Raw genomic sequence first — 17,806 nt, 5'->3', positions numbered from 1 at the left:
CTCTCGTAACACGAATCAGAAAGAAAATGGAAGAGGTGTCGGACACTTCGAAGAATGAAGGTGTCAGCCAAGAAAGGCAAGGGCCACGAAGGGCGTGAAAATCAAGGACTCCCTAGCCATCAGAACTTAATAACGTTGTGGTCTGAAAAGAACAAGAGTTGACCAAGGGAGGTCGGATAGGATAGATGAAAGTGAGGAGCCTGACACAAGTAAGTGGAAGCAATGCCAGGACTCAGCTAAGGGCTCGTGGTTGCTAATCTGTGCTTCCCAGATAAAAACTTCTGGGGGCCCTTTTAGTTGCCTGTTATGACACACAGGGGATTCCGTGGATGTTTTATACCGCCTTCAGCCACAAAGGGACGCGTTTAGATACCCATTACATGACAGAAAGAACGGTTTTTTCTTACATTACTGGTACTGTATTTACAGTTGGTTGTCTCATTTAACTTTCAAGGTTCTCGTCCTTATTTGACATACCTGAATCTCCTTAAACTGAGGCGACTGAAGCCAGTTATTGATAAAGGTTACCAATGTACGTAGGTGTCTTTTCTTATGCTGAATATTGGTAGGAGAGGTGGTTTTCTGGAATAGCGATGTTACGCGAAAAGCATATAAATCTGACACATTCGAACTTACAATTCTCACGACCTATAAATCACTTCTTAATGGGTTTTAAAACATAATAAAATGTAAAATGTACTTAAAATGGATAACTGATAGTCCTAATAAAATGTCCTATACTGGATAGTTCTTGCAGTTTCCTTGTTAACGACCGGCACGCTTTTGAAGCCTCGCTGGCCGGCTGTGTTTACATTCCTTATCCGCGGAGTGCCAGGATTTCTCAGCTCGAGATACAGCGTTGTCAACTCTCCGTTTTAACTACTTAGCCACTGAGAGCGAGCAGCGAGACTGGACAGAATTACGTGCAGGTGTGCAACACTGGAGTCCTGACAAGGGAGCCGGCTTCAGGACCGGTACGCTTTTGAAGCACTCTACGTGGACTTTCACTGAAAAAGCTAGCATGCTATTGGCCAAGAGCCACCTGTTATTCGTCACAACAGAGACGAGTGTATACAAGACATACATCTGGTTACTGTCTCAGGGGGGGGGGGGGGTGGTAGCACTGATTAAATTTTGAGTCGTTAACGAGGAAATTGAGAGAACTATAAATGTGAAGTGAAACTGACGATTATTTCCTAATCAGTTTTCTTTATTTTTCTCGTGGAGACTTAAACTGAGGTGGTTTTTGCCCTCTTGGGCTGCTTGTGAATACCGTTGGTGGTTAAGCTCAAATAATACTCAGATTTTAGCTACTAATTCTGCAATGTATTTGGAGTCCTTCGAAGATTATAAATGGTGGACGATATTTCAGTAAATGTAATTTCATTGTAAATGACAGAAGAGCATGAATGGCAGAACAACGTATGCAGGTACGTTCTATGATTTTCTTCAACAATTTCACTTATTCTTGAAGATAATTTAATATATTTTCTTTTACATTTTTCTGATTTTGTATGGATATACATTTCTTATTTTAACGTCCGCATCCATGGCTAAATGGTTAGCGTGCTGGCCTTTGGCCACAGGGTTCCCGGGTTTGATTTCCGGCAGGGTCGGGAATTTTAACCATAATTGGTTAATTTCTCTGGCACGGGGGCTGGGTGTATGTGTCGTCTTCATCATCGTTTCATTCTCATCATGCCGCGCAGGTCACCTATGGCGTCAAATCAAAAAAAAAAAAAGACTTGCATCTGGCGAGCCTAATTTGTCCTCGGACACTCCTGACACTGGCAACCAGTGTAGATCAGTGGCGTCATCTATACGCTGCTATACGAACGTAAGTTCTCAATTATATATTACGACTCGTTTTCTCGTCTTCTAAGTCCAATAACATTTCCATGATTCTATACTTTACCGTGTAGTGAAGAAAAATAAGTTTTTCTATGCTTGTATCGATTCAATGAGAATGTATAATTTGTTCACAGTTTCAAAGCAATTTTATTTTGTAATTAACTCTATGCAAATACGATTTTAAATTCAATTTTTTCAAAATAATGGTATTTTGTTTATAACAGAATAAACTAAAATTCTAATTTTTCTTCAGACACTGTAGAAAACTAAATTTTAAACATATATAAATACTACAAAATTCTGGATGTACACATCATAATGATAACTTCTAATTTTGTAACTCTGAAGTGCTGGCAATTTCTTTAAGATTGACAAATATAAAGCGCTATTGGTATCATTGGCTTAATTTAAATGTTGTGTTCGCAGGTTGGACGTCGTTTACGTCGATGGTACAGTAGACACTAGGACGAGCGTCACTGTCTTTGGCCAGACGTGAGTACCAAACAATGAGGACATCTGCCAACATGCAAGTTTATTATATGTACATTTTAACTTGCCGAATGCCTTGTAAATTGTCTCCATACTTTAAATGACATTGTTCTATAAATGAAATAATGAATTATTTCTGCCAGGACATCCAAAAATAATACGTCTGATAACATATGTTTGTGAATTCACGTAATTCACTATTATTATTCAATGTCTTTAAATACATATAATGTAATTTGCTCTTCCCTTTAATAAATGGTCGTTATTGTTTAAGAGAAAGTGCAAGTGGGCAACCATCCTCTGTTAACTTTTACCTGCGGGAGAAAAGAAGAGTGGTGGCAATGATTACTGTATTGTTTTAAGACGAAGTGCAACTGGGCAACCATCCTCTATACAACACAAATCAGAGTGAGAACGTCGAAGGGGCCCGACACTTCGAAAATGAAGGTATCGGCCAAAGAAAGATAAGGGCCACGAAGGGTGTGAAAATGAAAGACTCCCTAGGCCTCGAGCGCTCTAACACTACTCGGGGTCGGGAAAGAACAAGAGTTGACCAAGGAAGGTCGGATAGGATAGATGAAAGTGAGGATGGTGGTGGTGGTGATTATTGTTTTAAGGGGAAGTACAACTAGCCAACCATCCTCTACATAACACTAATCAGAGAGAAAAAATGTAAGGGATCCGACACTTCAAAAAATGAAAGTACCGGCCAAAGAAAGACAAGTGCCTTCAAGGGCATACTAATAATTTCTATAATTTCGTGTGGATATTTCTAGGCGAATGCAGCCCTTGTAAGGCAGACCCTCTGATGAGGGTGGGCGGCATCTGCCATGTGTAGGAAACTGCGTGTCATTGTGGTGGAGGATAGAGTTATGTGTGGTGTGTGAGTTGAAGGGATGTTGGGGACAGCACAAATACCCAGCCCCCGGGCCATTGGAATTAACCAATGAAGGTTAAATTCCACGACCCGGCCGGGAATCGGACCCGGGACCCTCTGAACCGAAGGCCAGTACGCTTAACATTCAGCCAACGAGTCGGACCTTGAAGGACATGAAAGCTAAAGACTCTCTAGTCCTCGGAAACCTAACAGCGTCGGAGTCGGAAAAGAACAAGAGCTACCCAAGGAATGTCGGACAGGATAGATGAAAGTGATGAGCACAAATTTGAAGCAATGGCAGGACTCAGCTAAGTGCCCCATGGTCACCAAACCATGCTCCAAAGTTCAGAGCCCTTGGGCCCCTTTTATTCGCCTCTTACGACAGGCAGAGGATACCGTGGGTGTTATTCTATCGCCTCCACTCACAGAGGGAGATGAAAGTGAGGATGGTGGTGGTGGTGATTACTGTTTTAAGAGGAAGTACAACTAGGCAACCATCCTCTATCTAACACTAATCAGAGGGAAAAACTGAAGGGATCCGACACTTCGCAAAATGAAGGTGTCGGCCAAAGAAAGACAAGCTCCACGAAGGGCGAGAAACTGAATGACTCCCTAGTCCTCGGAAACCTAATAGCGTCGGGGTCGGAAAAGAACAAGAGTTGACCAAGAAAGGTCGGATAGGATAAGGAGCCTGGCGGAAGTAAATGGAAGCAATGCCAGGAATCAGCTCAAAACTCCGTGGTTGCCAACGCACGCTCCGAAGTTGAGAGCCCCTGGGGTTCCTTTTAGTCGCCTCTTACGGTAGACAGGGGATACAGTGGGTGTTATTCTACCGCCCCACCCACAGGGGGTTGAAAGTGAGGAGCCTGGCACAAGTAAGTGGAAGCAATGCTAGGACTCAGCTAAGAGCCCTGCGGTCACTATCTCACGCTCCCAGTTAAGAATTCTTGGGGCCACTTTTACTCGCCTCGTACGACAGACAGAGGATACTGCGGGTATTATCTATCGCCCCCGCCCACAGCAAGTGAAAGGTATGTGGTGGTAATGCCAGACTCAGATAGGGAACCTACGGTCGCCAACTCACGCTCCCATGATGGGTCCACCTTTAGTCGCCCTTTACGACAGGATGGGGATACCGTGGATACATTCTACCGCCCCTACTCACAGGCGGGATAATCAGTTCAACGCTGCCATACAGCGTTGCTACATTGTGCTAGTCAATTTTTGTAAACATTATGTATACTTACATTATATACTCCTTGTCGGGAGAAACTATTTTCCACCCATTAGAGTAACAATATACACCAACTCATCACATTGCAGACATTTTTTGTGCATGTATAACAACGTGAATATCTTGTATGTAACTTTGCCACCTGCTACTGTTGAAGGTGTTTCCCGTACCCGCTGGGTCCCGAGTTCAGTTTGGACGCTGGAACTCTGCAACCTCGCTCAGTCTTGTGGGGTCTCTTCAGCAAAGTGCGTTGTGACAACTTGGAGACGGATAACTTCGCATATTTTGAGTAAGTATAACAAACCTTATTGGGTCTGAGTAGCTATCGATTGTAAAGTGCTGATTATTGTTTTAAGAGGAAGTACAACTACGTAACCATCATCTATCTAACACTAATCAGAGGGAAAGTATGGAAATGTTCCGACACTTCGAAAAATGAAGGTATTAGCCAGAAACACAAGGACCACTAAAGGCGTGAACATGCAAGACTCCCTAGGCGTCGGAAGAATAATACCTTGGGGGTCGGAAATGAACAAGAGTTGACCAAGGGAGATTGGAGGTGGTGGTGATTACTGTTTTAAGAGGAAGTACAACTACGTAACCATCATCTATCTAACACTAATCACTAACACTAACACTAACACTAAATGGAAGGGATCCGATGCGTTGAAAAAGAAAGTGTATCGGCCAAAGAAAAACAAAGGCCATGTAGGGCGTGAAAATGAAAGACTCCCTAGGCCTTGAATGTTCTAATACCATCGGAGTCAGAAAAGAACAAGAGTTGACCAAGGGAGGTAAGGTCGGATAGATGACAGTGAGGAGCATGGCGCAAGTAAATGGAAGTAATGCTGGAACCCAACTAAGGGACCCTTGGAAGCCAACCCATGCTCCTAAGTTAAGAAGCTAAGTGGCTTTGGGACCTCTTTTAGTCGCCTCTTACGACAGGCGTGGTGTATCATGTGTGTTATTCTACCACCTCCACCCACAGGGGGTACTGTTGTAAGGCCTCATGCCAGTGACTCTTGTGACGATTGGCTGTAGTAGATATTAGTACTGTAGGTAGGCTAATACTTAGTTTGAGGTGGTGTTGGTGATTATTGTTTTAAGAGGAAGAATAACAAGGCAACCATCCTATACAACACTAATCAGAGAGAAAAAATGGAAGTGATAAGATAGTTCAAAAATGGAGCTATCGATCAAAGAAAGAAAAGGGCCAAGAAGGGCGTGAAAATGGAAGAATCCCTAGGCGTCGATACTTAACACCGTCGGGGTCAGAAAAGAAGAAGAGTTAACCAAGGGACGTCAAATAGAATAGACGAAAGTGAGGAGTCTGGCACAAATAAGTGGAAGCAATGTCAGGACTTAGCTCAGGACCCGTTGGCCACCAACCCACGCTCGAAAGTTCAGAGCCCTTGCGGCCCGTTTTTAATCGCCTCTTACGACTGGCAGGGGATCCCACAGGTGGATACTTGGTTTGATTTACTCGTTCTGTTCACATTGGCTTCAGAATGTACGAGTCATTTATCTATTTAATTGGTGCACCAATCTGATGGAGGGAAGGATGGAGCAAAAGGAGTATAGCAAGACCAAAAAAAGAATGTATGATGGACATCAAGAATGGACGATCGTACTCAACAGTAAATAAGTTAGAGAGAATACCTCTTTTGTGATGATGACAATGCTGCATACCAACCATGTAAGGATGATGAGATAAAGAATTTTTTTAAAAATTTATTTTTCTTTATTCCTTTGATCTGTATACCAGGTAAGGAATTAGCGAGTAATTCTTAAAAAAGAAAGGAAAGGGAAAGGAATGCAGTTAATGGTGAAGAATAACATAGATTACATCAAGGAACCAAAGATTCATGTTGGCATTCAGATCACGCTGAGAATGGATGGTACAGGGTGAGTCCCGAAAATCTTGGTGTCTTCCCTTCATGTCACGTGTCGGTAAACGAAACCACGCTCGCCGTCACAACGTTCCTGCCCGCCCATAGAATATCAAACTACTTCGATTAATGTACAATTCGATTTTAAAACAGATAGAAAAACAATTAAACGCCCTGTTGCAGTAAGAGTTGAAAGTGCTCTACCGGTATCTCAACTGGAGACAAGTGTTGTAACGTGTAATGATATTCTGCTTTACTCTCTACAATTCAGCCTCATGAATTTTCAAAATTTCGTTGCGAATTACATTGTAAAATCTACTCAGCACTTAATACGGAAGTCGTGAAACACTTTATACCGATCAATTAGCCTACTGCTGTATAACAAGCAATCACGTTGTACGCTGTACGGAAGCTTATCGCAAACTTTCTGAAGCCGTGATAGCATTGGGTTTGGAGGCTATTGCTCATCCACTCGCCCAGACACGACATGCAACTGGACTGAGTCGACTTAATAGATCGGTCGTAAAATATCTAACTCCTGATCTCAAGTTCAAGGTTTCGATACCGGCTGAGTTAGTAAATTCTTTAATGTCTGTCACAAATATTGGCATTCCATGTAATACACTTCATCTCATTAACTCTGCTGATGAGGTTGAAGTCAGTAACATCATCCGGTCTTAAGATCTCGTTCCGAAGATTCATTTCACTTCATACCGGACCTCGTAGAGAAGCGGGACAAGGCTTCGACATGCACAAATGAATATCATGTGATGGATGGGAATGAACGAAGAAATACAGTATGTTTTTTTCTGTTGCAGCCCTGATCTCCTCCATTTGGACCACAGCAAGAAGCAGGAGGAAAACACAGCACCAGTACCAGATCTCTATACCAACAACCATACGTACGAAGTAAGGTAAGACGTTATATCACAAATATTCCCCAGTAGTAGAGCAAGCCAAGTACTGCACACCAGCGTTTACAGAGGCGTAGAAGCCTACGTAATAACTAGAGCCAGTGGCGCAGACAGGGTTTTTTATCTGGGAGGGCTATAACGACCAACGATGTCTCAATTATTACAAATGGTGTACCATCAAGAAAGCTGTCCGTTAGGCAGAGATGAAATGAAGGATTTTTTTTATGATTTTAATGTTTCAAAGTCAGTTATATTCAAACAATTTATAATTGCTATTCACATACAAAATCTTATTCATATCAGAAACAAAGCAGTTTGTCCCACATTTGGAATCAACAAATAACGTTAATGTAAATTGCAAATCATCAGCTAGGCGACAGTACCGTGCATTGCGTATAACCACTCAACGTATTGTCAACTTCTTAAAATTATTCAACATGTCCCTCGATATATTAGCGCCATCATGCAACAAAGCTACTACATGTGCTATTGAACTGTATATGTACACTCCAGTAACCTGTGCTTTCCGCAGCATGAGATGAAGGCCGTAGCTCTTATTTCCATTGTACCCTGCCGTAGTATTTTAATTGTAATCTCTCATTGTTTTTTAAAAGGCAGTGTATATACTTATCAGTTACGGAGTATTCGGTTCCATGGCTAAATGGTTAGCGTGTTGGCCTTTGGTCACAGGGACCCCGGATTTGATTCCCGGCAGGGTCGGGAATTTTAACCATCATTGCTTAATTTCGCTGGCACGGGGGCTGGGTGTATGTGTAGTCTTCATCATTTCGTCCTCGTCACGACACGCAGGTCGCCTACGGGAGTCAAATCAAAATACCTGTACCTGACGAGCCTAACGTGTCCTCGGACACTCCCGGCACTAAAAGCCATACGCAATTTCAGTTACGGAGTAACGCGTTTCCTCTGGCATCATCGTAAGACAAGCTGTTCGGTACTGTGGAGTTTGTCCACTCTAGCGCTGCCTGGAGGGGTGCGCTTGAACTCGAGGAGTCCTCACACTTGTTCTTATGTTCGTCATGGTACAGTTATCGCATTAGAAGTAATGCTACTGTTACTATAATTAAGTGATATGTCCATATCCGTAAGTTTCCTTTTTCTTCTACCAGAACCATCTAGCTTGAAGAACTCACAGTGAAAACTCAACTTTTTCGTTCTTCATTGCACTTTGCGTAGCGCTACGATCAGTCACTATTTTGATTTGTGATGAACTGGTAGACGGAAGTTATCTTAGTGATGTCATATTGTTGAGTTGTAGGTTAGTTCTATATAGGTGGTGGTCGTGGTGGTGATTACTGTACCGGGCGAGTTGGCCATGCAATTAGGGGCGCGCGGCTGTGAGCTTGCATCCGGGAGATAGTGGGTTCGAATCCCACTGTCGGCAGCCCTGAAGATGGTTTCCAGTGGTTTCCCATTTTCACACCAAGCAAATGCTGGGGCTGTACCTTAAATAAGGCCACGGCCGCTTCCTTCCAACTTCTAGCCCTTTCCTCTCCCATCGTCGCCATAAGACCTATCTGTGTCGGTGCGACGTAAAGCAAATAGAAAAAAAGTGATTATTGTTTTAAGAACACCATTCCTCTATTAACACTAATCAGTGGGAGGAAAATGGAAGGGATCCGATTCCTTGAAAAATGAAGGTATCAGTCAAAGAAAGACAAGGGCCACGAAGGTCGTGAAAGTGAAGGATTTCCTAGGCCTCAGAACCTAATAGCGTCGTAGTCGGAAAAGAAGAAGAGTTGACCAACGCAGGTCATGTAGCATAGATGAACGCGAGGAGCCTGGCACATGTAAGTGGAAGCAATGTCAGAACTGAACTAAGATAGGGTTGCCACGTTTTTATACAAGAAATAAGAGACATTCACCTAAAAATACGGGATTTTCCACAAAAATAAGTGACAGTGTATAAATACTTGAAAATCAAACGTTAGGTACTAATTTTAGTTAGATTATAATTAGTTTCATTAACAGAATAAGATAATTATTGAAATTCATAAAAGAAACTAACTTCCACTCTTTTAACAGTACAATGCATCTGATATCTTAACATTGATGTCTTCGATGAATAACTTGACAATTTACGTAGATTTCGTCTCAAACAGCATGAGCAATCCCGTTAGAAATTGGAATGGAAGACCTACGGAAGAATGAGGCAGAAGACGAGGCAAATAACCCAGAATGCTAGGCTTTACCAGCAAATGGCGAGACATCACGAGATTTCCTTCTTCTGAGCATCCAAAGAGAAAAAACAATCATGGAGCTACTTTGAACTTCAATGGTGCTCAAATCAAATACGGATTTAAAAATATTTATAGAAAAAGAAAGACAAACGCTTGTTTTTACAGGACAACAGGTCATAATATGGGACGCAAATATTTGACCTCAAATAGGGGACAGGTGGCAACCCTAAGCTAAAGGTACCGTGGTCGCCAACCCACGCTCCCAAGTTAAGAGACCCTGGGGCTTAGTATTATATAGGTCTACATATAACGGATTTCACCCATCGTCATTTGTGGTATAATTAATTATCGGTTACACTGGAAAAACGCAGGTTACTTACACCGTCGAAGTCACTACAGCGTTGCGTTCACAAAATACTACTCTCCAACTCCGAGTAAACTCGGAGTTAACTCTATCCGTTCATAAAAGTAAAGAGTTAACTCTACAAGGCGTTCAGAAAATGCATTCGAGTTAACTCAGAGTATACTCTTTTTACTCCGCGTAAATATGTGGGTTGATTTAACTCGACATGCGCAGTAATGCACACATTGGCATACATTGGTGGCGGTGAAAAATATTAACTGCGAGTGTATCCACATGCCAATGAATTCAAATTATTTTCTAGTTGTTGACAAAGAAGGGCGTTATGTATTGAATAAAGAAGGGGATATTTTCGTTTAAAATAGGAAAAATAGGTACCGTGTCAATTTTAATAATCGGCGGAAATAACATGATTGAATTTTTATAAGAATACTCATGTTATGAACAATCAGCTGATTTATTAACCTCAACTTTATGAGATTTCCTTGGGAAATGTATAATACGTAACTTTTTAATATTTTAGATGACCTGAATGAGACCATTTAATTATACGATCAGAAATACCACACAGTGCATTTATAACTCTCACGAAACAGATCTGTACGAATCAGGTGCTAAGAGCCAAATTACAATCAGAAGTTTTTTTTCGTGGGTATTGTTTTCCTCGTTCCCCGATTTTGGATTTAGAAAGTTTAGGGCCAATGACTCTGAGTAGATGTTCGAATGCTGATCCGGCAATCGGAAATGTTTAAATTCAGTTTCGTCGTAGTTGTTAACAACATAATCTTTACAGTTAGTTGTCCTAAATGGCTTATCGTGCACCAGTGCGAAGCCGATGTATTAGTATTCATCATCAATGTAATCAGATTGTTTCTACGAGGTAAAGAAAAATGGATACTGTTTTAAGGCACAACTTGGTGAGGAAAGTAGTAATAACTCATATAGCACGCTGCTATGAAAAACTCGCCTGGAAATTATACATTAAATTCCTCGCAAATGAGGTTATGGTAAAACAAATAACCTTCCTTAATTTATTAACCATATTCTGTTACTCTGTATTCACTCCAAGCGTTCACGAAATACCGTTACTCAGAGTTAACCTTACCAGTTACTCCGCGATACTCTACTCTACTCCAACTCTACTCGGAGTCGTATTTTGTGAATGCAGCCCAGATGGCCCAGCGAGGTAGGATAGAATAGATGAAAATGAGAAGCCTGACACAAGTGGAAGCAATGCCGGGCTCAGCTAGGGGAACCGTGGTGGCCAATCTACGTTCCAAAATTTAAGGCCCCCTGGTCCTCTTTCAGTCACCTCCTGCGACAGGTGTGGTGATAATTGTTTTGAGAGGAAGTACAACTAGGGAACCATCCTCTATTATAACACTAATCAGAGAGAAATAATGGAAGTGGTCCTACATTTCGAAAAATGAAGGCAACGACCTAGGAAAGACAAGGGCCACGAAAGGCATGGAAATGAAATACTCCCTATGCCTCAGGACCTAATACCATCGGGGTCGTGAGAAGGTAGCTATCATGAACATATTTTTCAATAAATGAAACATATATTGATAACGATAGCTGCAGCATCTTTGGCGACCGAGGCCTATGGTAACGACTAATGTGACGTCAATGATGGTACACTTTATAGTTCACCACACTCTGTACACCGATACAAATCCACAGCCGCAGCATCTTTGGCGACCGAGGCCTATGGTGACGACTAATGTGACGTCACTTGCGTCACATATTTTGTCGCATACACGAATTTTCGGATGACCCCTCCCCCCCGTCATGTCAAGAAGAACTCACCAAGTAAGTGGAAGCAATGCCAGGACTCAGCTAAGGGCCCCTGGACGCCAACCCACACACCTAAGTGGTGGTGACTATTGTTTTCAGAGGAAGTACAACTGGGCAACCATCCTGTATATAACACTAATCGGAGAGAAAATTGGAAGGGATCCGAGACTTCGGAAAATGAAGATGTTGGTTAAAGAAAGCCAAGCGCCACGAAGAGCGTGAAAATTAAAGACTCCCTAGCCTCTATATTGTAACCGTATAGGTCGTGGGTGGTGTGGTTGCGATATCTAATAAAGTCGGTTCGGAAAAGAACAAGATTTGACCCAGGAAGGCCAGATAAGATAGATGAAAGGGAAGAGCCTGTCACAAGTAAGTGGGAGCAATGCCAGGACTCAACTAAGCGCTCCGTGGTCGCCAACCCACGTTCCCAAGTTCAGAGCCCCTGTGGCCCCTTTTAGTCAACTCTTACAACAGGCAGGGTATAACCATGGGTGTAGTTCTACCACCCCCACCCACAGGGTGATCGTGTGTACTGAGCCTAAGGTATAACCAGAATGTTTTCATTCCAGCCGCAACGCGAGAAATCTGATACTTCATCACTGGGGATATAAAAGAGGCTCGAATAGACAGCACTGGCAATTTGTAGCTGTTATGTGACTGCATTTTAGTTGTCAGTGTTAAGTAGTTCACTGTGTGGAATCGAACTAACGAACAGTCGTCGTGCATCGTGATTGTTAACAGACTGTGTGTTTGAACCTGTCTGTATGCAGCGAAGTGAAAGTGAGACCTGTCAGTCTGGATTATCGCCCGACGCAGATAATACAAGCAATCCCGACTACCTGCTGTTAAGAGGACAGAGTCTTTTTAAATAGCCATTAATGATGTCATCCTTTCTCAATTATAAATGTGTTTATGTGCTGATTGGATCAAATTACATTAAATTAGACAGATAAAACAGACAGTGTTTTACTCGCAACAATTTTGAAAACATCAGGTTAGTTGTTCTTATAGGTACAGTATAACGGGATTTGTCAATACATGTGTGTTTTTAATTAATTTCTTTCTCGTCGTACCATAAATTACCTTCATTTAGAACTGTGTATGTATGTTGGGTATTCAGCCCGAAGGCTGTTTTGATCCTCCACAGCTCCGCCAACAGCTCATATCACTGAAGAGGCGTACTAGGGAAATGAGGAGTGAGGTAGTTTCCCGTTGCTTTCCTCACTGAGGCAGAAGTTGTTATTACATACCAGTCTGCCAAGCCCATAAGGAATGGCATTACTAACATCGCTCATACCTCGGTCACATTCATATTGTCAAAGCCAAGGATGAGACTGAGACAGATCAATGAAACAACATTACTCTAGACATAGTGCACTGTAAACACTACATTTCGCCAGCAAAGGCATGATGTTAGCTGACAATTTGGCACCACTGTTTGCTAATGTTGACTGTTGAATGTTTTAGGTGTACGCTGGGAGCGGAGAGTCTCCTTGTCGATGGACTGGTGATGGAAGTAACCGAACATCTGCTCTCTGCCCTCAGAATCCTGTGTTTCAGCTCAGGGCTTCATCTCAAACAAGATGCATCCCTCAGGTAAGGAAAGAGTTAAATAATCTAGTCTATTTTCTGAGATGACGCGGTGCACTTCCAACTACACATACCGTACGAGGTGGAGGTAATCATCTTGATGACCAAATCAAAATGAGCCTCGGTGGTTCTAGCAACCCTAATGAAATAAATGTGGTGTAGAAAGTTGTTGAGGTGGTGATTAATTTTTAAGAGGAAGAACAACTGGGCAATGGTGGTGGTGGTGGTGATTATTGTTTTGAGAAGAAGTACAACTGGGAAACTATCCCTTATATAGGCCTAACACTAATCAGAGAGAAGAAATGGAAGGGATCCGACACTTCGAAAAATGAAGGTATCAGCAAAAGGAAGGCAGGAGCCACAAAGGATGTGAAAATGAAATATTCCCCAGACCTCGTAAACCAAACAGTGTCGGGGTCAGAAAAGAACAAGAATTGACCAAGGGAGGTCGGATAGGATAGATGAAAGTGAGGAGCCTGACACAAGTGGAAGCAATACCAGGATTAAATTAAGGGCCCCGTGGTCTCCGGCTAAGACCCCCCTAGGGCCCCTTTTAGTCGGCTATTACCATGGGCAGGGAATACCTTAGGTGTTATTCTAACACCCCCACCCACAGGGGAAGGTCGAACAGGAAAGATGAATGCGAGGAGCCTAGCACACGTAAATGGAAACATTGCTAAACACAACTTGGGGCTCCGAAGTCCTCAATCCATACTACCAAGTTAAGAGCTCCTGGATTTTAACGTTTAGTCACCTCCCACTCCAGTTAGAAATGCTGTGGAAGTATTCCACGGCGCCACCCATTGGGTGGTGGTGCTGGTGGTGATTGTTTAAGAGGAAGTACAAATAGGCAACCAACCTGTATACAACACTAATCAGAGAGAGAAAGAAAAAGGAAGGGGCCCGACAGTTCGAATAATGAAGGTATCGGCCAAAGAAAGCCAAGGACCACGAAGGGCGTGAAAATGAAAACGACGTAGGCCTCGAATGCTCTAATACCGCCGGGGTTGGGAAAGCACGAGTTGACCAAGGAGGATGGACTTTTGCTGCCTGGGGAGGCTGATTACCTTCGATTGAATGGCGGTGTATCAGCCGCCTGGATAAGGAATAGTATAATGTACCGGTAATGTCGAACTCCCGTAAAACAATGGACTAATTTTGGGCATCAACCGATCGTATTGTTCCTTCTGTGTCATAGTTATACTTAGGGATGAGGAAATTAAATGCTGAATACTGTTAGATCTACAGTTTAATGCACTGTAACACGCAAAAAGATCTCAAAATAAAAGAAACACAAGTATATACTTACACCCAGTAACGTTCCTTAAGAGTGGTCAAGCCTCCCAGCCACATATTGGTATGCAGTCCATCAGAACAATTTTCGTTGTGTTTACCTTCCTATGCTAATGTGTAGCCGCAGTCGCTTAAGTGCGGCCAGTATCCCGTATTTTGGAGACAGTGGGTTCAAACACCACTGTCGGCAGCCCTGAAGACGGTTTTCTATGGTTTCCCATTTTCGCACCAGGCAAATGCTGAGGCTGCACCTTATTTAAGGCCGATTTCTTCACACTCCTAACCCTTTCCTATCCCATCGTTGCCATAAGACCTTTCTGTGACGGTGCGACGTAAAGCAACTTGTAAAAACAAAAAAATAAAATAAAAAATGCACCTTATCGTACCGCACTACAGGAACTTATGTTTTGCACCACGAATCTACTCACTCCTACAGTACACTGTATTTAAGGTTCATTTTCCTTTACACTTTTGCATAGCAAAATGAACACAATGTACATTGTACTGGTGGTCAGCATTTCCATGTGCGTCTGAGAGGCGTGACCACTCTTAAGGAACATAATGGATAGGAAGAGCATTGTGACATACGAGGTTTGGTTTCTTCACCAATGACATGTAATGCATTGCAAAGTTCCCTACTTTTTAATTTAATTAATTTTGTGTAGCTATTTCTAGACGGGTGCAGCCCTTGTGAGGCAGACCCTCCGATGAGGGTGGGCGGCATTCGCCACGTGTAAGTAACTGCGTGTTATTGTGGTGGAGGATAGTGTTATGTGTGGTGTGTGAGTTGCAGGGATGTTGAGGACAGCACAAACACCGAATCCCCGAGCCAAGGGAATTAACTATTTGAGGTTAAAATATCTGATCCAGTCGGGAATCGGACCCTTGACCCTCTGGACCTAAGGCCAGCGTGCTAACCATTTAGCCATGGAACCGGACAGGTCCCTCCTGAAATACATGGTTGCTGCACTCGTCTATTTTAGAAAGAGGTGGTGGTGATTATTGTTTTAGGATGAAGAACGAGGATAAAAGACAAATCCAACCGTAAGATTTCAGGCAGGTATGCTAAAGCTAAAAAAGTAATGCATAAATGAAAGATCAAGCCATTTCGCAGCAGTCCATTTCACACCTTGTTTATATGTCTAATTTCAGTCTTTGAATAATAACCTTTTAAATAATTCTTCATTCATTTATCCAGAATTGCTTTAGTAACTTCGAAGTTAATATCTCAATACCACTTTCTTTCTAGACGTAATTTATGTATCCATTTCCGTATATACATTTCCATTGATATTTGAATTTAGCGCGATTTGTTCAGGTCAAGTCACTAGGAGCGCCACCATCGAATTGTCTCCCATTTTAGCAAGGCGAAATCCGTAAGTGTCGTGTATTGTCTCTACTGTATTTGACTATAGGCAACTATCCTCGATATGACACTAATCAGTGAGAAAATTTGGAAGACAACCGACACTTCAAAAAAATGAAGGTATCGGACAAAGTAAGACAAGTCCCATGAAGGGCGTGAAAATGAAAGACTCCCAAGGCCTCGAGTCCTCTAGTATAATCGGGGTCGGAAGAGAACAAGAGTTGAACAAGGGAGGACGGATCGGACAGATGAAAATGAGGAGCCTTGCACAAGTAAGTGGAACTAATCCCATGACCCACGCTCCAAACTTCAGAGCCCCCGAGGCCCTTCTATTCGCTCTTACGACAGGCAGAGGATACCGTGAGTGTTATTCTATCGCCCCCACCCACAGGAGTTTTTTGGAAATAAATCATTCATGTTTGTTTTTGCTCTTGATAACCGCTTAATGAAAACTGTAAAGATACAAAGCAATTAATCCTTTCTTTGTAACTCATTGAAGGGAACGTTCTCTTTGTCTCAGTAATTCTAAATCTTACCAACTTAGATTGTTCATTCCATCATCCGAATCTCTGAACGCTGATAATTTTGTTTCTAAACTTACTAACTTACGTTGAACATAGGCGGGATCCGAGAACTCACCTCAAATTATTCGTCACAGCTGTAATTTGGCATAGAATTACAATTCGTAACGATTACCTTTCGTCACATGAATACAATTCGGAAGAGTTAGGACTAAGATTCGTCACACAATTGCAATTCGTCATAATTATGGAGGGTTTACCGGAATTCATTCAAATTTCGCCGTATACCATTGAGAATCAGTTTACTACTACTATTTTTCATCAGTGGGTTGCGTTCACAAAATACTACCCCCAACTCCGAGAAAACTCTGAGTTCACTCTATCCGTTCACAAAAGCAAAGAGTTAACTCTACAAGGTGTTCAGAAAATGCATTCCAGTTAACTCGGAGTCTAGGCTACTCTTTTTACTCCGCGTAAATATGTAGGTAGATTTAACTCGACATGCGCAGTAATGCATTCATTCGCGGCAGTGAAAAATATTAAAATAGTACGAGTATATTGACAGGGCAATGAATTCAAATTATTTTCTAGTTGTCGACAAAGAAGGACGTTATGGTATTGAATGAAGGAGGTTATATTTGCGGCCAAAAAAGCAAAAGTAGGTACCAATTTAATAATCGGCGGAAATAACATGATTGAATTATAAGAATACCCATGTTATGAACGATCAGCTGATTTATTGCAACTGATTTATTAACCTCAAATTTCTAAGATTGATTTGGTAAGTGTATGATATGTAACTTTGTTTATTTTGGATGACCTTCTGAATGACACCATTTAATTATATTATCAGAAATACCACCAAAACCAAACCCCACGGCACTTAACGCTCTTTAAAGGGCTTTGGCCTGCCCAGCGACCGTTGCTCAGACCGAAGGCCTGCAGATTACGAGGGGCCGTGTGGTCAGCACGACGCATACTCTCGGCCGTTATTCTGGGCTTTCGAGACCGGGGCCGCCATCTCACCATCAGTTAGCTCCTCAATTCTAATCACGTAGGCTGAGTGGACCTCGAACCAGCCCTCAGGTCGGGAGAAACATCCCTGACCTAGCCGGGAATCGAACTCGAGGCCTCCGGGCGAGAGGCAGACATGCTACCCCTACACCACGGGGCCGGCCACATCAGAAATACCACACAGTGCGTTTATAAGTCTCACGAAACATATATGTATGAATCAGGCGTTGCTAAGAGCCAAATTGCAGCCAGTAGTTGCTTTCGTGGGTCTTACAGTTGTCTTTCTCGTTCTTCGATTTTGGATTTAGAATGTTTAGGGCCAATGACTCTCAGCAGACGTTCGAGTCCTGATCTGGGCAAACGGAAATGTTGCTTAAATTCAATTTCCTCGTAGTTGTTAACAACATAATCT

General features: G+C 42.4%; 1 protein-coding gene across 2 annotated transcripts in view; it reads left to right on the top strand.

Moving 5' to 3' along the window:
- LOC136876877 (uncharacterized) overlaps nucleotides 1-17,806 on the top strand; it is a 186,576-nt gene that overhangs the window by 81,239 nt on the left and 87,531 nt on the right. For both annotated transcript variants that reach the window (XM_067150634.2, XM_067150633.2), the window contains exons 17-20: nucleotides 2,278-2,343; nucleotides 4,609-4,740; nucleotides 7,159-7,254; nucleotides 13,078-13,206. In XM_067150634.2, coding sequence (XP_067006735.2) covers nucleotides 2,278-2,343; nucleotides 4,609-4,740; nucleotides 7,159-7,254; nucleotides 13,078-13,206 — 423 coding nt within the window. The remainder of the gene's footprint in view (nucleotides 1-2,277; nucleotides 2,344-4,608; nucleotides 4,741-7,158; nucleotides 7,255-13,077; nucleotides 13,207-17,806) is intronic.

The sequence above is a fragment of the Anabrus simplex genome, chromosome 7 (genome assembly GCF_040414725.1).
Source record: "Anabrus simplex isolate iqAnaSimp1 chromosome 7, ASM4041472v1, whole genome shotgun sequence".
Classification (NCBI taxonomy): domain Eukaryota; kingdom Metazoa; phylum Arthropoda; class Insecta; order Orthoptera; family Tettigoniidae; genus Anabrus; species Anabrus simplex.
This window is presented reverse-complemented; position numbering and strand designations above follow the sequence as displayed.